The sequence below is a fragment of the Onychostruthus taczanowskii genome, unplaced genomic scaffold (assembly GCF_017590055.1).
Source record: "Onychostruthus taczanowskii isolate IOZ18803 unplaced genomic scaffold, ASM1759005v1 scaffold74, whole genome shotgun sequence".
Classification (NCBI taxonomy): domain Eukaryota; kingdom Metazoa; phylum Chordata; class Aves; order Passeriformes; family Passeridae; genus Onychostruthus; species Onychostruthus taczanowskii.
This window is the reverse complement of record NW_024505229.1, coordinates 210,590-229,821: the sequence shown is the minus strand read 5'-3', so window position 1 is coordinate 229,821 and position 19,232 is coordinate 210,590. Positions and strand designations below refer to the sequence as shown.

The window sequence follows — 19,232 nt, the reverse complement described above, 5'->3', positions numbered from 1 at the left end:
CCCCTGCCCCTCTCAGACCCCCACAGCCACTCTCAACCCCCCCAAAACCAGCAGCTCGGACGCCCCTCTCTTTCCCCAGGGGCTCAGGAGCTTTAGGGGCTCCACGATCCCAAATCTCTTTTCCAGCCTTGGGAACCCCGGGGCTGGGAGCAGCGGGAATTCCTGAGCCCGGCCCGCAGCGCTGCTCCCCCGGAGCAGAGAACAAAAGAGGGCAGCGGCTCCTCCGGGCCCCGCGGGCTCGGGGCAGGCGCTGCCCTGCCATGAGGGGATTGTTTTGCTCCAAAAAAAAAAAAAAAAAAAAAGAAAAAAGAAAAAATAAATGGAATTTTGAAGGAAAATGAGCGGCGGGATTTTCCCCAGCACGGCCGGGAGCTGGCGGGGCGGGACAGCAGGAGCGGCGCTGCCGGAGGCTGTGAAAGGTGGTCCCTGACAGCGGCCCCGGAGGGCGGTGAAGGTGGTCCCTGGGTGGTCACAGCTTTTTTGGAAGCTTTTTTGGGATTGCTGCCATCCCACGTGCAGGCACAGAGCGCTGGTGCCAGCCGGGAATGTTTGCAGTGGGATAAAGCCGGAGAGAGCAGGAACGTGGCTCTGGCCACAGCCCCCAGGTGACAGCATCCCTGACCCCCCAAATCCACGGGCTCAGCTCTGGGGGACCCCCAAAGTGATGCCGGCAGCTGGGGCCACCCCAGCGTCCCGGGAAGTTTGTTTGGGTTTGTTGTTTGTGGGCTGGGATCCCGGAGCTGAGGGCTGGGACAGCAACGGCTCCCAGAGCCAGGGCATCCCAGAGACTCCCTCCTCACATCCCAAAGATTCCCTCCTCACATCCCAGAGACTCCCTCCTCACCTCCCAAAAATTCCCTCCTCACATCCCAGAGACTCCCTCCTCACATCCCAGAGATTCCCTCCACACATCCCACCTTTATCCCAAAGATTTCCTTCACCTCCATCCCAGAGATTTCCTTCTCCTGTATCCCAAAGACATCCTCCACCTGTATCCCAAAGATTCCCTTCCCCTGCATCCCAGAGATTCCCATCACCTCCATCCCACAGATTCCCTTCCCCTGTACCCCAAAGATTCCTATCACCTCCATCCCAAAAATTCCTGTCACCTCTATCCCAAAGATTCCCTTCACCTGAATCCCAAAGATTCCCTTTCCCTGCATCCCAAAGATTCCCATCACCTCCATCCCAGAGATTTCCTTCCCCTGCATCCCAAAGATTCCCTTCATCTGAATCCCAAAGATTCCCATCCCCAGCATCCCAAAGATTCCTGTAACCTCCACCCCAAAGATTCCCTTCCCCTGCATCCCAAAGATTCCTGTCACCTGCACCCCAAAGATTCCCTTCCCCTGCATCCCAAAGATTCCCATCACCTCCATCCCAGAGATTTCCTTCCCCGGCATCCCAAAGACTTCCTCCACCTGTATCCCAAAGATTCCCTTCATCTGAATCCCAAAGATTCCCATCCCCAGCATCCCAAACATTCCTGTCACCTGTACCCCAAAGATTCCCTCCACCTCCATCCCACAGGGATTCACTCTCCCACCCCCCATCCCCAGCAGGAAAATCCCAATCCTTGTGTCCCAAATCCCGAGAATGCTCAGCAGGGATGGACTGCCCACCATTTTTTGGGGGGTTTGGACCCCCCCAAACCTCACCTGGGGGGTTCAGACCACCCCAGAGCCACCTTCACCCCACGGCTGCTCTGCCCTGGAGCTCCCAACTGAGCCCAAGGGACCCCAGAAAACCCCAAAATTAAAAATAATCCCATGGAAAGAGCAGATTTACTGTGCTCCCCTTCCCAGGGACCCCAGAAAACCCCAAAATTAAAAATAATCCCATGGAAAGAGCAGATTTACTGTGCTCCCCTTCCCAGGGACCCCAGAAAACCCCAAATTTAAAAATAATCCCACTGAAAGAGCGGCTTCAAAATGCTCCCCTTCCCAGGAGATCCAGAAACCCACAAAATATAAAATAATCCCACGGAAAGAGCGGCTTTATGGTGCTCCACTTTTGGGGGACCCCAGCAAACCCCAAAATTAAAAACAATCCCACTCAAAGAGCAGATTTACTGTGCTTCCCTTTTTGGGGACCCCAGAAAGCCCCAAATTAAAAATAATCCCGCTGAAAAATTGCTTTTAACCTGCTCCCCTTCCCAGAGACCCCAGCAAACCCCAAAATTAAAAATCATCCTGATGAAAATTTGGTTTTAACCTGCTCCCCTTGCCAGAGACCCCAGAAAACTCCAAAAATTAACAACAATCCTGATGAAAATTTGGTTTTAACCTGCTCCCCTTCCCAGAGACCCCAGCAAACCCCAAAATTAAAACTAATCCCACTGAAAGAGCAGATTTACTGTGCTTCCCTTTTTGGGGACCCTCCCTAGCCCCCAATTAAAAATAATCCCGCTGATAAAGCAGTTTTAACATGCTCCCCTTTTTGGGGACCCCAGCAAACCCCAAAATTAAAACTAATCCCACTGAAAGAGCAGATTTACTGTGCTTCCCTTTTTGGGGACCCCAGCAAACCCCAAAATTAAAAATCATCCTGATGAAAATTTGGTTTTAAGCTTCTCCCCTTCCCAGGGACGGCAGCAAACCCCAAAATTAAAAATCATCCTGCTGAAAATTTGGTTTTAAGCTTCTCCCCTTCCCAGGGACGGCAGCAAACCCCAAAATTAAAAATAATCCCGGTGCCAGAGCAGCTTTGGCGTGCTCCCTTCCCGGGGACACAAACCCTTCCTCTCAGCCCATAAATGAAATTGAAACCCCTGGAGCACATAACAACTTTACGAGCTGCTCCATCTCCCCCAGCCCAGCCCGGCAGGGCACGGATCCCCCCTGGAGCAACCAGGGACATTTCGGCAGGGAGACAAAAAGTCCAGAAATTCCCCTCAGGACATCTCCCAGCCTGGGATAAACTTCGCTGCGAGACAGATTTAGGGAGAGGGGAGGGTTTGGGTGGAAGTAAAAAAAGCAACGGGGGAGCTGAGCTTTTCCAAGAGAGGAAAAAGGGATTAAAAAACATTAAAAAAAATTTAAAAGTATTAAAAAAATTAAGATTTAAAAAAAAAATGGGATTAAAAAAATAAATAAATTGGGATTTCTGCTGGAAGGGAGAGGTGGAGGTTCTTGGTGGCATGGGAGGGAGAGGTGATGATGATGATGAAGGTGAAAATGTGTCAGGAAAAACTGTCCTGAGCCTGGCCGCGGTTGTCAAAGGCCGGCTGCTATTTTTAACAGCACAAAAAGCTTCTGAAAATCGCCGGGTTTTGAAAAGAAAAGAGGGGAAAAAAAAAAAAAAAGAGAGAGAGAGAAAAAAAAAAAAAAAAGGATAAAAAAGTATCAGTGTCACCGGAATGGATCCTCCAAATGAAACTGAACCGAGAGAGGAAATTGCAGGAATTACAACCAGGAGTTATCGGCTCCACAGGAGAGGGAGGGATGTTATCGGAAAAAATCCCATTAACAGAGCTCATTCTCCTTTTTTCACTCCCCAAATCCATCACTTCTGCTTTTTTTGGGGGGGAGTTTTCCGATTCCAAAGTGCTCCATGAGACTCCAGCACATTTTCCCCGGCAGCATCATTCCTCCCTGGCAGCGACCCCCTGGAAATCGCTCATGGGAGGTGGAAAGCGCCGAAAATTTCTGTTTATTCGCCTTTTTCTCCTCAAAACCTCTCCTCCAGGAGCACGCAGCTCCCGCCTTTCCCTTCCCCGCTCAACTTTGCGGGCTGAACTCGCCGAGATGAGATTTCCCCGCACTCGAGGGGTGAAAAAACCCCAAATTTCCCCCAATTCTGCAGCCACAGCCCCTACAGGACCATCCCCGCTGTGGGGTCTCCCCCGAGACCCCCGCCCGGCCCCGGTGGCCCCGGGGATGTCGCCGTGGCGGTGACAGGGTTTGTGCCAGCGAAGCGACGGAGCTCAGCGCTGTCCCCGCTCCCGAAGCCTCTGTCGCGACAGTGTCGCGGTGTTGGCGCCTCTCGCCACCCGCGGGTGACACCGGCCGCGTTTTCCCCCCTGCAGGGGTGGCCGGAGCCATGGTGTCCCCAGGCCTGGTGTCGCCTGTCCCCGCCGGGACACCTGGACGGGCCGGGGGGATGCGCCGAAGTGTCGCTTGTCCCGTGGGGACGAGGGACAGCGATGGAGGACGGGACAAGAGGCGGCGACAACGGGGACCCCAACGCGCTCCGAGCCGCACCGCCGTGTCCCCCCAGCCCCGGGACACACGCGGCTCTGTCCGTGCCACCGCAGCGCGTCCGTCTGTCCCTGCACAGCGTGGGGACACCCCGACGGCGCCGGGGGGCTGTCCCCGTGTCCCCCTGTCCCCCAGACCCCGTCCCCAAATCACCCAGCGGGGACCGCGCTCTGTGCCCGCACAGGGGGACGCGCAGACCCCGGAGCCGGGATTAACCCCTCTGCTGCCGGGATTAACCCCTCTGCTGCCGGGCTCCCCGGGGCTGCGGGGGGAGCTCGCAGCGGAGTTCGCAGCCCCGAACTTGGCGGGGCTGAGCGGGGCCGGACCCCGCGCCCCTTCCCCCCTTTCTCTTCTCCCCCTCAAGCCCAGCGGCTCCGGGGGGGCTTCTCCCGCTCGGTTCCCTCAACCGCGACCCCCGAGGGTGCTCCGCGACCCCGCAGGGTGCTCGGCACCCCGGGGCTGTGTCTGTGCCCCCCGGGGCTGTGTCTGTGCCCCCCGGGCTGTTCCGGTGCCCCCGGCCGCACTCACAGCTCCGCCGCGCTGAGCCCCGGTGCCGCCGGTGCCGGTCTCGGTCCCGCCCCGGTGTCGGTGCCGGTTCCGCCCCGGTGCCGGCTCTTCCGCCGGTTCCGCCGCTGCCGCCGCGGGCTCCGCCACCGCCTCAGGTCCGCTCCATGTCCCCAGAGCTCCGCTGGGAGCTGCCCCGGCGCCGGGCGGAGAGAGGGAGCGAGGAGGAGGAGGAGGAGGAGGTGGGGAGGAGGAGGAGGAGGAGGAGGAGGGGAGGAGGAGGGACACCGGTCCAGCCAGCCAGCGGCCGGCTCGGGGCGGCCCCGTGCCCCGTCCCCTCCCCTCGAGACCCCCGGCCCGCCGGGGAGCCGCGTGTGACAGCGCCGGGGCTGCCCCGCTCCGCCCGGAGCTCCGCGGAGAGGCCGAGACCCCCCAGAGGATGGGGCGCCACTCGGAGGGGTCTGGGGGGACCCCTGAGACCCCCCCGGGGCCGGCAGGGAGCGAGCGGCCCCCCTCGCTGCCAGCTGCGGTTGGAGCCGCGCCTGGATTTTGGAGAGCCCGGCCCAGATTCCCGGGGGTGGGGGTCCCCAAAATCACAACGCGCCAGTGGCAGACCCCAAAATCCGCCTTCCAACTTGGGGATCAGCCCTGAATTTTGCTCCTTCCTTGTTCATCCCCCACCTCCCCTATTTTCCCTGTTTCCATCCAATTCCATTCCAGCACCCCAGAAATTCCCGCGGAGCCCCCGGGTGGGGCCGCGAGGCGCACCGGGGAGGGGACCACCGCCCAAAACCTCACCTGGGCGGCCGGGTGGGGCACCGGGGGGATCCCGGCAGCCCTGGCACCGCTTTTCCCTGGATGCCAGCCCGGCCCCATTGTGAGGCTCAGCCCGAGTGGAACGGTCCCATTGTGGCAGCGCTTCGGGAATTCTTGCCGCTCCCCTGCTCGCCAGCCTGGCTCCAGGCCAGCGTGGAAACTTCCCGATGCCCCAAATCAATCATCCCCCGGCCCTGGAAACGCCTCAAAGGTGGGCTCACCTCCCTCGGGGCCTCTCGGAGCTCCCGGACTCTCAGCTTTGGGATTTTCAAAGGGTTTTGGGGATTACAACCCCCCAGAACATCCCCAGGCTCCTCCAGATCCCACAAGGGTTTCCCCTTTTCCAATCCCTAAAGAATTTCCCCTTTTTCAATCCCAAGAGGATTTCCCGTTTTCCAGTCCTAAAAGAATTTCCCCTTTTCCAATCCCAAAAGTATTTCCCCTTTCCAATCCCAAAAGGATTTCCCCTTTTCCAATCCTAAAAGGATTTCCCCTTTTCCAATCCTAAAAGGATTTTCCCTTTTCCAATCCTAAAAGGATTTCCCTTTTTCCAATCCCTAAAGATTTTCCCCTTTTTCAATCCCAAAAGGGTTTCTCCTTTTCCAATCCTAAAAGGATTTCCCCTTTTCCAGTCCCAAAAGGGTTTCCCCTTTTCCAATCCCAAAAGGATTTCCCCTTTTCCAATCCCTAAAGAATTTCCCCTTTATCAATCCCAAAATGATTTCCCCTTTTCCAATCCTAAAAGGATTTCCCTTTTTCCAATCCCTAAAGATTTTCCCCTTTTGCAATCCCAAAAGGGCTTCTCCTTTTCCAATCCGAAAAGGATTTCCCCTTTTCCAGTTCCTAAAGGATTTCCCCTACTCCAATCCCAGAAGGGTTTCCCTTTCTCCAGTCCTAAAAAGGGATTTGATTTATTTCATAATTAAATCATAATTTTAAGGAAACCCATGGAATCATTCTTTTAAAAGGATTTAGTGCTGCTAAACCCTTTTTTCATTTTTGCACCCACCCCTTTTGTGTGCCATGGCGAGGCTGGCACGGAGCAAGGGGAACAACTGGCAGCCCCCCAGCTGGACAGACGGACAGATGGACACCATTCCCACATGTCTGGGGATGGAAACCCGGGAGCTCAGTTGGATTTAGGAGATTTTTCCCACCTGGGACCCCCTCAGGATCTCCCCACACCCCAAACCCGGCGCCCCACGCGCCTCACCCCTCCGGCAGCTCCGGGAATTCCATCACCCACCTTCCCCAGGGAATAAAATCCCTTCCAGGGGACAGCTGGACAGGGACAGGGGCTGCCTCGGGCCAGTGCTGACAAGGAGCATTTTTTTTCTTTTTTTTTTTTTTTTCCCTGCCGTGAAACCTTTACAATGTTGTGTCAACACGGAAGGGCTGTTTATGTTTCACCAGCCGGGAAAGTTCCCATTGACTCTGGGCTCTTTCCTCCCCCACGCCGTTATTTGCTTCCCTGGGAATTCCTTTTTTTTTTTTTTTTTTTTTTTCCAGGCAGGAGAGAAGAGATGGAGCTGCTGGGATTTGGGGTTTGCTGAGCTGAGCTGGGGGTTTGGGGGGGGTTGGGTACCCACACCTCAATCCCAGCCCTCTCCCTGTCCCCATCCCACGGCAAAGAGCAGAGCAGAGACCTGGGATCATTTCCCATCCTCACCCAGAGGATTTCACAGGAAATCGGGGAACTCGGCTGCACCCCCAGCCCCCAAACCCTAAAGGGGCTCGGTGGGACATTCCCATGAAACCCCGTGGGACATTCCCATATTCCCATTCCCATATTCCCATTCCCATCTTCCCATTCCCAGATTCCCATATTCCAAATCCCATACTCCCACTCCCATATTCCCATTCCCACATTCCCAATACCATATTCCCAATCCCGTATTCCCATTCCCATATTCCCATTCCCACATTCCCAATCCCAGATTCCCAATCCCATATTCCCATATTCCCAATCCCATATTCCCATTCCCATATTCCCAATCCCCTATTCCCATTCCCAGATTCCCAATCCCATATTCCCATATTCCCAATCCCACATTCCCAATCCCATACTCCCATTCCCACATTCCCGATCCCATATTCCCATTTTCATATTCCCATTCCCACATTCCTATTTTCATATTCCAAATCCCGTATTCCCAATCCCATACTCCCATTCCCACATTCCCATTCCCACCTGGACAAACATCCCGGAGAGGATGGGACAGGTCCCCCCCAGCCCCTCTGAGCCCCTCCCCCGCTGGGGGCACAGCTGGTCCCAGTGCCCCCCCTGGCACGGGCAGCCCCGAGTGTCCCCAAAGCCACCAGCCCCTCAGTGTCACCCCCTGACCCCGAGGGCCCCGCGAGGGAGGGGTTTGTGGGGGACCCAGCGACCCCCGGGGTCCCCAAAGCCACTCCAGGGCTGGGAGGGGACGGGAGGCGCTGTCCCCAGGCTGGACGGGGACACAATTCCCGGAGGGGCCGGAGACCCGCGCGACGACGGAGCCAAAAAAGAGGGAGCGGGAGCTTTGTTGGGGTCGCCATGGCAACAGCCCGGCCGCCAGGACTTTCACTTTCCTTTCCTCCCTCGCCCGCCCTGGTGGCCCCGGGGACCCCCAGTGCCACCAGCGCTGCGGACCCTGCCCCCGGCACCCCCCGTGCGCCTGCTGGGCACCCCCGGCACCCGCTGGGCACCCACGGCACCTGCTGGGCATCACCAGGACACGCTGGGCACCCCCGGCACCTGCTGGGCATCACCAGGACCTGCTGGGCATCACCAGGACACGCTGGGCATCACCAGGACACGCTGGGCATCCCCAGCACCTGCTGGGCATCACCAGGACATGCTGGAGATCACCAGGACACACTGGGCATCACCAGGACACACTGGGCATCACCAGGACATGCTGGGCATCACCAGGACACGCTGGGCATCACCAGGACACGCTGGGCATCACCAGGACACGCTGGGCATCACCAGGACCTGCTGGGCATCCCCCAGGCATGAGGTGCCAGGTGGGCACAAGGGCACAGCCACTGTCCCCGTCCCTGCCCTGCTCCCACCTGGCCGCCCCCGGGCAAGGCCCCAGGGCTGCCGCAGCTTTCCCGGAGCTGCCCCGGCGGAGGAAGCCGGGACAATGCCCGGAGGGGCCCGAGAGCCGCAGGGCAGCGCTGCCGGGGCTGGGGGCACGCAGGGCACAGGCTCGGCCGGGGCTCACCTTCCTTTTCCCAGCCCCGCTCCCTGCAGAGCCCTCGGGGCCAGCGGGGCCAGCGGAGCCCAGCCCGGGACAGCAGAGCCCAGCCCGGGACAGGCAGAGCCCAGCCCGGGACAGCAGAGCCCAGCCCGGGACAGGCAGAGCCCTCGGGACCAGCAGAGCCCAGCCCGGGACAGCAGAGCCCAGCCCGGGACAGGCAGAGCCCAGCCCGGGACAGCAGAGCCCAGCCCGGGACAGGCAGAGCCCAGGTCCCCCCCAGCCCCTCTGAGCCCCTCCCCCGCTGGGGGCACAGCTGGTCCCAGTGCCCCCCCTGGCACGGGCAGCCCCGAGTGTCCCCAAAGCCACCAGCCCCTCAGTGTCACCCCCTGACCCCGAGGGCCCCGCGAGGGAGGGGTTTGTGGGGGACCCAGCGACCCCCGGGGTCCCCAAAGCCACTCCAGGGCTGGGAGGGGACGGGAGGCGCTGTCCCCAGGCTGGACGGGGACACAATTCCCGGAGGGGCCGGAGACCCGCGCGACGACGGAGCCAAAAAAGAGGGAGCGGGAGCTTTGTTGGGGTCGCCATGGCAACAGCCCGGCCGCCAGGACTTTCACTTTCCTTTCCTCCCTCGCCCGCCCTGGTGGCCCCGGGGACCCCCAGTGCCACCAGCGCTGCGGACCCTGCCCCCGGCACCCCCCGTGCGCCTGCTGGGCACCCCCAGCACCTGCTGGGCATCACCAGGACATGCTGGGCATCACCAGCACCTGCTGGGCACTCCCGAGACCTGCTGGGCATCCTCAGCACCCACTGAGATCACCAGGACACACTGGGCATCACCAGGACATGCTGGGCATCCCCCAGGCATGAGGTGCCAGGTGGGCACAAGGGCACAGCCACTGTCCCCGTCCCTGCCCTGCTCCCACCTGGCCGCCCCCGGGCAAGGCCCCAGGGCTGCCGCAGCTTTCCCGGAGCTGCCCCGGCGGAGGAAGCCGGGACAATGCCCGGAGGGGCCCGAGAGCCGCAGGGCAGCGCTGCCGGGGCTGGGGGCACGCAGGGCACAGGCTCGGCCGGCGCTCGCTTTCCTTTTCCCAGCCCCGCTCTCTGCAGAGCCCTCGGGGCCAGCGGGGCCAGCGGAGCCCAGCCCGGGACAGCAGAGCCCAGCCCGGGACAGGCAGAACCCAACCCGGGACAGGCAGAGCCCAGCCCGGGACAGCAGAGCCCAGCCCGGGACAGGCAGAACCCAACCCGGGACAGGCAGAGCCCAGCCCGGGACAGCAGAGCCCAGCCCGGGACAGGCAGAACCCAACCCGGGACAGGCAGAGCCCAGCCCGGGAAAGCGCTGCCGGGGCTGGGGGCACGCAGGGCACAGGCTCGGCCGGCGCTCGCTTTCCTTTTCCCAGCCCCGCTCTCTGCAGAGCCCTCGGGGCCAGCGGGGCCAGCGGAGCCCAGCCCGGGACAGCAGAGCCCAGCCCGGGACAGGCAGAACCCAACCCGGGACAGGCAGAGCCCAGCCCGGGACAGCAGAGCCCAGCCCGGGACAGGCAGAGCCCAGCCCGGGACAGCAGAGCCCAGCCCGGGACAAGCAGAACCCAACCCGGGACAAGCAGAGCCCAGCCCGGGACAGGCAGAGCCCTCGGGACCAGCAGAACCCAGTCCGGGACCAGCGGAGCTTCCCTTCCCTCTGGGGCAGGGAAGGGCTCCAGACAATGGCCCGGTGCTCGGGGCAAAACCGGGGCAGCAAAGCCAGGACAGAATAGATGAGACAGCAAACCGAGCCCGAGGGGCAAAACTGGGACAGCAAACCCGGGACAGCAAACCTGGGACAGCAAAGCCAAACCCAGCTCAGGGGCAAACCCGGGACAGCAAACCCGGCCCGGATTCCTGCATGGAAATGGGGCCTTTGTTTGGGAATGGGCACAGCTGAGCTTCTCACCAGCCTGGGAACGGCCCCACAGCACCCACAGGGTCCCCACGGCTATCCCCGTGTCCCTCTGTCCGTCCCCTTGTCCCCTCAGCCATCCCCGTGTCCCTCTGTCTGTCCCCTTGTCCCCTCAGTCATCCCCGTGTCCCTGCCCTGTGTTCCACCTGTGGAAATCCCAGGTGGAGGCCTTGAAGGTGCTGCCACTGCCCAAGAGCTCAGTGCCACCCACCCACAGGTGCCAGCAGCTGGCGTGGTGGCACTGCCACCTTCCAGCACCCAAAAATCCACCTCCCAGCACCCCAAGTCCACCTCCCAGCACCCAAATCCACCTCACAGCACCCCAAATTCACGTCCCAGCACCCCAAATCCACGTCCCAGCACCCCAAATCCACCTCCCAGCATCCCAAATCCACCTCCCAGCATCCCAAATCCACCTCCCAGCACCCAAATCCACCATCCAGCACCCCAAATCCACCTCCCAGCTCCCCAGTTCCAGTCGGACTCCAGGCCCACCCCACCCCTGCCCACCCTGGATGTCCCCACCGTGTGTCCCCCCCGGTGTGGCACCACTTGTGCCAACCCTCCTGGGGACAATCAGGGATCCCCAGGGCTCCTCTGGGACTCAGTCCCCTCTGTCCCTGTCCCCGGCACGAGGGGCCAGCCCAGCCACACACCGCGACAATGCCACCGCGGGGAGGGTGGCACTGCCAGCCTGGCACTGTCCCAGCCGTGCCCAGACCGCGGGGCAGGGGCGGCAGCGGGGCGCGGAGGGGGTGACACCGAGCTGGGAGGGACAGAGGGACAGCGGGAGGGACACAGGGGACAGCCGGACCACCCAGCGGGCCCGGGGGGCAGCGGGGCCGAGCTGCGCCCCGACCTCCCCCGGGGCCCGAGCCCGGCGCTGCCGCTTCAAAGGCGACACCGAGGCTGTCCCGGGGCTGTCACCCTCCGCCAGCCCGGCTCCGGCGGGGACCCGGTGCCACCCAGCCCCACAGAGGGGCTTTTCTTGTCCCCCCGCCTTTGTTTTCTATTTAGTGCTTTTGTTCCCCCCTCTTTGGGGCTTTGTTCCAGCTCGTCCTTTGTTCCGACGCCTTTGGTTTCTCTTCCCTTTGATGCTTTGTCACTCCCTTCATCTTGGTGCTTTTCTTTCCCCGGGTTTTTTTTTTTTTAGGTTTTTTGGTTTGTTTTATTATTTTTTTTTTAAAAAAGCTGGCTCTTTGGGTTTTTTGGAGGGATTTTATTGGGGTTTTTTGTTGTTTTTTCTCTCCTGGCCGCTCCGCTCTTGGCATTTTTCTCCTTTCTCCTGCCTCGTCCACTCTCGGGTCACATGGACGCGGCCCGGATTGTCTCCAAATCCCCATTTGTCTTGTTTTGGAGCCTGCTTTTCCCTGCCTTTATGTCCTTTTTCTTAAGAGACTCTCAGCGATTTCTTCTCCCGGCCGCGGGGAGAGCGGAGGGGGGGGGCCGGGGATTAATTAATTAGCGAGTGTAATCTCGAGCTGCGGGATGCGCGGAGCATCATTACGGCTGTCATTAGGGCGTTAGGGGTTAGCGAGGATTTAAATACCAGCTAATTGCAGCCAAGAGCTCCCCTCTCCGCCAAAAAATTCCAGCGGGAAGAGCCGGGCTTGGATTTTGGGGCGAACTGGGAGAAATTCCCGACAGGGAGGACAAGAAACAGGAGGGGGGGGGGAAAACCCAAAAATCGTCACTTGAGGGGTGTCACTTTGAGGGGCAGAGGCGATGCCAGGGCAGCATGGAAAGGGTTAAATGCCCTGCGGGCGGCGATTTTTTCCCCCGTTCCCATCACCCGGGGAACCCTTTGGACACGGGAATCCGGCCGGAATCCGGGAGGGACGAGCCCGGGGGGCGCACGGGGGCGGCGGTGCCACCGAGGGGACGAGGACTTTCATGTCGCAGCCGTCGCCGAGGCTCGGCCCGGCTCGGGGACACGTGTGCGGAGCCCGCCGCAAGATCAGATACCGGGATTCGGGAGCCGTTTTCCGCTTTGATTTGAGCGCCCCAAATCCCCCCCCGGCAGCCCCCCGTGCCCCCAGCCGGCAGTGGCAGCGGGCAGGGAAGGGCACGGTGGCACCGCTGAGGGTGGCACCAGCCCCGAAGCGAGCTCGGGGTCTTTTTTTCAGGCGCCCCAAACCCCCCCGTGCCGCAGGTTTCGAGCAGCTGGCGCTGCTCCCCAGCTGCTGAGGGGAGGAAGCAGCCGAAATAGCAACAGGATGCGCCCCCAGATAAGGTGATCGATATCAGAAAGCGCAGCTCATTTCGAGTCAGAGCCGAGCCCAGCTGCTGGAACAGGAGATCGGCCCCCGATAGGGGCGGCCCCGGCTTCTCGACACCCCGATTTTTCCTGTCCCCGCTGGTTTTCGGTAGCGCCGTGACGTCCTCGGGGTTTTGGAGGGGTTGGTGTGGGAGGAGGGGGCGGATTTCGGAGCGGGGGAAGGGCAGGAGGGTCCCAGGAGCTGCAGGTTTTGTGGGATGTCCTAAAGGAGGGATTGGGGTGGATCGGGGGGTGTCTGGGTGCTGCTAACGCACCCCAAAAATGCTGGGGGGTAACCGTGATTCCCGGGGTCAGCCAGGCACTGGGGGACAGCTGGGAAAATCCCAGAAGGGGAATTTTTTGGGATGACACCTCCGTGACCCCACAAACCAGCGCAGGCACAGCCGGAGCTCTCCATGGGTGAGGAATTCCAGGGAATGGGCACAGGGCAGCCCCAAACAGCTCCTGCCAGCCCCAATCCCACGGGAAAACCGGGAGCTGTGGCTCCAGGAGTGCCAAAACCTGAGCAGGCATCCCTGGGGACATCCCTGGGGACATCCTCGCCCCTCCTGCTCCAGCACGGCCCAGCCGTGCCCTGCACATTGTCCCCCCTAAACTGTGCCACTGCCACGTGTCACCGGGCCCGGGTGACTCCTCGGCGGCCGAGGGGTGCCAGGGAGCCGTGCCAGCCGTGCCAGCACCTTCAGGGGTTAAAAACCAAAGCGCTGCCAACAAAAGGAGCCGCAAAACCCATCCTGCAGGTCTGCCCGGTTCCCTTCAAGTGCAAACTGCGAGCCCATAAAGCCCGGATTGTCCACCCCAAAACTCCGGATTGTCCATCCTAAAATTCGAGACTGTCCATCCCAAAACCCCGGGTTGTCCATCCCAAAACGCCAGGTAGTCCATCCTAAAATTTCAGACTGTCCATCCTAAAACCCCGGATTGTCCATCCTAAAACTCCAGATTGTCCATCCCAAAAACCTGGACTCTATCCTAAAACCCTGGACTGTCCATCCCAAAATCCCAGATTGTCCATCCCAAAACACTGGACTCTATCCTAAAACCCTGGACTGTCCATCCCAAAATCCCAGATTGTCCATCCCAAAACCCTGGACTCTATCCTAAAACCCTGGACTGTCCATCCCAAAACCCCGGACTGTCCATCCTAAAATTCCAGATTTTCCATTTTAAAACCCCGGACTGTCCATCCCAAAAACCCGGATTTTCCTTCCCAAAATCTGGACTTTCCATCCCCAAATCCCGGACTCTCCACCCCAAATCTCCCGCGGCTCCGGCTGCGCCGTGGCCCGGCCTGGTGGCACCTCCTGATGCCACCCCCTCCCCTGGCATTGTCACCGCATCGCCCTCAGCTCGCTCTGCCGCGTCCTCCAAAGGGCTGAACCTGTTTTTATGGCAGAGCTGGCACAGGGAAAGCTAAAAAAAAAAAAAAAAAAACCAACCCAAAAAAAAGCCTCCCCTGATCTCTGTATCTGCAGCCATGCAAGGAATATTGTTCGGCGCGGCACAAAAGCATCCCTGAAAATAGAAGCGCCGGGGCCAGGCCTGCCAGTGGCTGTGTGAGATAACGTCTACTTGCAAACAGAGCGTCTTTGTGCCGCTGTCACTGTCCCCATTGTTCAGGAGCCTATTGCCTCGGGGATATTGTTCCCTCCTTTTGTCTCAGCCCGGCTCCTTTTTGTTTGACTTTACTTTACCATTTCATTCCTCTCCTTTGTGCCGCCGTTCTTGCTTTTGTCTCTCTCTCTCTCTTTCTCTCTCTGCCTTTTCTCTCGCTGATTTGTATTTAGCGATTGTTCCCCGCTCGCTGCGAGCACAAAGTGTTCCGGGCTCTTTTCTCACTCCATTCATTCCCTATTCAGGTGCGTTTGTTTGCCCGTAGGTGCCGACAGGAGCGGATTTGGGGAGGGATTTGGGGTTTTAGGGGGTCCTGGAAGCCTGCAAAGGGCGTTGGAGGCTGCTGGTGGCCTTTGGGAACAGCCAGGTCCCCGTGTCCCCCATCCCCGCGCCAAAAAAAGGACAAATGAGCCCCCAGGTGGCCCCAGAGCAGCGGCCGAGGATGCTGGCAGGGACACGGGGGTGGCACCGGGGAGGTGACCGGGCCCGGTGCCAGCTGGGCTGATCCCAGAGCGGCTCCGAGCCCATGCCCGACCCTGGATCCGGCGGTGCCGGCTCCCCCAGCCCTGGCTCTGCAGCACGCCCGGATTTTGGGAGCCCCTGGGGGCACAAGGAGAGGTTCCTCGGCCTCTGCCCTGCGGCCGTGCCCTCCCGGAGCGACCCCCGGGGGTGGCACCACCCAGCCCCGTGCCACCCCCGGTGTCCCCAGCCGGGATCCGCCACCCTCGGCTGCTCCCGGGGCCCACGGGGACAGCGGGTGGACCCTCGGGGGTGGCTGGAGGTGGCCTGGGGACATCTGCGGAGCGGCTCAGAGGCTCCCCGGGGTGCCCCGTGCAGGATGGGGGGCTCCCCCTGCCCCCCACGCCCTGCCGGCTGCAGAGCGGGCTCGTTCCCAGCGCCACGGGGAGGAAGAGGAGGAGGAGGAGGGTTCGGATTCCCCAGGAATCCTTCAGGGCGGGCTGACGGAGCGGCCACCCCCGGAGACAACAAAGCCCCGCTGTTCTCCGGGCACGGCCCGCCTGACCCGACGGGACTTTTCCATCCCCCTCCCCGCCACCGAAACGCCGGGAATCCAAGGGAAACCTCCTCCTGCTTTACCGGGAACACCCCACGCGAGCGGGAGAGGCCGCGGGGACCCCCCCAGACTCACCCCGGGAGCGAGGGACGGAGCGGGAGCGGGGGCCAGCGAGCGGCGAGCGCGGCGGCTCTCGGGGCCAGCGGGAGCCCCGGGGCCGCGGGGGGGGCGTGCCTGGGAACGGGGGGAGCGCACTGAGGGCCATTGTCCCATTGTTCGGGCTTCAAAGGACAATGGGCCATTGTTGTCCCCGGGGATGCCATTGTTTGCCTTCCCCGCGGATCCCGGCCGCGCACGGAGCTTTGCCGAGGGCCGGCTCCGTGTGTGGGACGCCGCAGAGCGACGGGGCTGGAATGTTTCCTTCCCCACGCCCCTGCTTTTGCACGGTCGTGCCGTCCTGGAAAGGCTCGGCCCGAGGGGCTGGGACCACCCAGAGACCCCCCAGGGATGGGCTGAGAGCGGGGGGTTCATCCTCCATGCCCCCATCCCTGCGCATTCCAGGCTGAAGGCGCAAACCCGCCTCTGCCTCCAGGCGCATCCAGCCGGCGATATCCCGATTTTCCATCCCGCGGCTCCCCCAGAGCTGCCCCGGCACGGCGGCCTTTGGCTCCCGCAGCCCCGGGAGCAGCTCCCTGGAACCCAAAGAGCGCTCGGGAAGGGACGGCCCGGCCCGGAGCGCTCCTGGAGCGGATTCCCGGGGCTGATTCCTCTGGGAAATTCAGCTGAGGGGCAGAGGAAAGGCTGGGGGAAGGGGAAGGAGCAGAATTCCAGGAACAGGGAAGGGGAAGGAGCAGAATTCCAGAAGCGGAATTCCAGAAGCAGGGAAAGGATCAGAATTCCAGGAGCAAAGTTCCAGCAGCAGGGGAAGGAGCGGAATTCCAGGAGCAGAATTCCAGCCCCTCCTCAGCCCGAGGCGGGCCGGGGGATGGATGGAACAGGGAAGGGACCCGCTGTGCCCAGGGACACCCTCGCTGTGTCAACAGCCGGGAAAGGCAGGAGGAACTCCGGCCGGGAGCGCGGGATGAGCCCCGGGAGAGCTCCGGGATGAATTCCGGGATGAGTCCCGGGATGAGCTCCGGGATGAGCCCCGGGATGAGCTCCGGGATGAGCTCCGGGAGAGCCCCGGGAGAGCTCCAGGATGAACCCCGGGAAAGCTCCGGGATGAGCTCCGGGATGAGCCCCGGGAAAGCTCCGGGATGAGCTCCGGGATGAGCCCCGGGAAAGCTCCGGGATGAGCTCCGGGATGAGCCCCGGGAAAGCTCCGGGATGAGCTCCGGGATGAGCTCCGGGATGAGCTCCGGGATGAGCTCCGGGATGAGCTCCGGGATGAGCTCCGGGATGAGCTCCGGGATGAGCCCCGGGATGAGCCCCGGGATGAGCCCCGGGAGAGCTCCGGGATGAATTCTGGGATGAGCCCCGGGATGAATTCCGGGATGAGCCCCGGGATGAGCCCCGGGAGCGCCCGGGCTGGCGGAGAAGCGGACGCTGTCCCTGCAGGACTCAGCCCGGCCGCGGTTCCTCCCCTCCCCAGGGCTGCGACCACCCTGGGGATGCAGCCCTGGAGCGACCCCAGCCCCGAGCCCCCCGAGCGCAGCCCCGGGGCTGAGCAGCCCCCCAAGGCCGGGCTCAGCCGCTGCGGGGCTTTGTCCCCACGGCCCGCGCGTCCCTGGGGGTCACCCGGCCACCCTGGGGGGGACCCGGCTCTCCAGCCGCCAGCCCGGGGAGGTGGCAGTGGCCGGGGACAGGGGGAGGTGACACAAACCCGGAGAGGTGGCAGTGGCCGGGGACAGGGGGAGGTGACACAAACCCGGAGAGGTGGCAGTGGCCGGGGACAGGGGGAGGTGACACAAACCCGGAGAGGTGGCAGTGGCCGGGGACAGGGGGAGGTGACACAAACCCGGAGAGGTGGCAGTGGCCGGGGACAGGGGGAGGTGACACAAACCCGGAGAGGTGGCAGTGGCCGGGGACAGGGGGAGGTGACACAAACCCGGAGAGGTGGCAGTGGCCGGGGACAGGGGGAGGTGACACAAACCCGGCCCGAGGTCCTTTACCGGTCCCCGGGAGTGATCTGCACACCTGCGGTGACACTGCCACCCTCACTGTCCCCGTTTCCTGTCCCCCTCTGCCCGCCCCTATCTCACCCCGTTATCTCACCCCCCCCATCGGGGCTCGTGGCTGACGGGGCCCCAAAACCGAATTTTGGGGCCCCCGAACGGAACTTTGGGGCCAGCTGTCCCCAAACCCCTCCCTGGGGCCCCGCTGCCGCCCCCCGAGCGGCCCCGGGGGGACAAAAAAGGGTCGGGAAAAGAGGAGCCCCCCGGGAATGCCGGCCCTGCTCCTGCTCCTCCTCCTGATCCGGGAATTCCGGCCGGGATCGCGGAGAGCCGGGATTGGGGTCGGGAATTACAGCCGGGATTGCGGTCAGGAATTGCGGCTGGGACTGGGAACAGCCGAGCCGGGATTGGGGTCGGGAATTCCGACCGGGATTGGGATCGGGAATTCCTGCCGGGATTGGGATCGGGAATTACAGCCGGGATTGGGGACAGCCGAGCCGGGATTGGGGTCGGAAATTCCGACCGGGATTGGGATCGGGAATTCCAGCCGGGATTGGGGACAGCCGAGCCGGGATTGGGGTCGGGAATTCCGACCGGGATTGGGATCGGGAATTACAGCGGGGGTTGGGGACAGCCGAGCCGGGATTGGGGTCGGGAATTCCTGCCGGGATTGGGGTCGGGAATTGCGGCTGGGACTGGGGACAGCCGAGCCGGGATTGGGGTCGGAAATTCCTGCCGGGATTGGGATCGGGAATTGCGGCTGGGATTGGGGACAGCCGAGCCGGGATTGGGGTCGGGAATTCCCGCCGGGATTGGGATCGGGAATTACAGCCGGGATTGGGGACAGCCGAGCCGGGATTGGGATCGGGAATTCCGGCTGGGATTGGGGTCGGGAATTCCGGCTGGGATTGGGATCGGGAATTCCCGCCGGGATCGGGGTCGGGCAGAGCCGGGCCCGCAGCTCCCCCTTCTGTCCGGAGCCCTCCGGAAGATTTTTCCCGTTCTGGCCGGAATTTGGGATGCTCCAGGCAGAATTCCCGCGGAATTCCCGAGGCTTGGGAAAGGAATTCCAGCTGGGAAGGAAAAATCCCCCGGGGGAGGCAGAGCCACGGCTTGGAGGAGGGTGGGATGGGATTTCTTTTGGAAAAAGGGATTTGATTTTGGGATAAAGAGATCAGGTTTGGGGAAAAGAAAAAAAGGATTCTTTGTGGGATAAAGAAGTTTGTTATTGGGGAAAAGGGATTGTTTGGGAAAAGGATTTTTTTGGGGATAATGATATCGGTTTTGGGGGGAAAAAAAAGATTATTTTAGGAATAAGGGATTTTTTGTGGGGAAGAAGGGACTGATCTCAGGAAAAAGGGATTTGGTGTGGGAAGAAGGGATTGGTTATGGGATAAAGGGATTTGTTTGGAGAAATTCAAGATGATTTTTGAGAAGAAGGGACGGATTTTAGGAAGACGGGATTGTTTTTGGGATAAAGGGCTTGGCCTGGGAAAACCTGAACCCCCACAGGAAAAACCCTTGGAATCATTTCCCGCACCCCGAGACTGCAGCCCCAGTTTTAT

At 61.4% G+C, this 19,232-nt stretch overlaps 1 protein-coding gene across 4 annotated transcripts in view; it reads right to left on the bottom strand.

The window, feature by feature from the left end:
• Positions 1 to 15,899, bottom strand: part of SOX13 (SRY-box transcription factor 13) — a 38,252-nt gene extending 22,353 nt beyond the window's left edge. For 3 of the 4 annotated variants that reach the window (XR_005953981.1, XM_041422617.1, XM_041422618.1), the window contains exon 1: positions 15,689 to 15,899. Coding sequence is in view for 2 of the 4 variants with exons in the window: in XM_041422617.1 (XP_041278551.1) it covers positions 15,689 to 15,876 (188 nt within the window). In the remaining 2 variants the exon portion in view is untranslated. Of the gene's footprint in view, positions 1 to 4,727; positions 4,899 to 15,688 lie in introns of those variants that run through there. The other variant, XM_041422619.1, reaches the window with a different exon arrangement.
• Between the last annotated feature and the right edge of the window lie 3,333 nt (positions 15,900 to 19,232).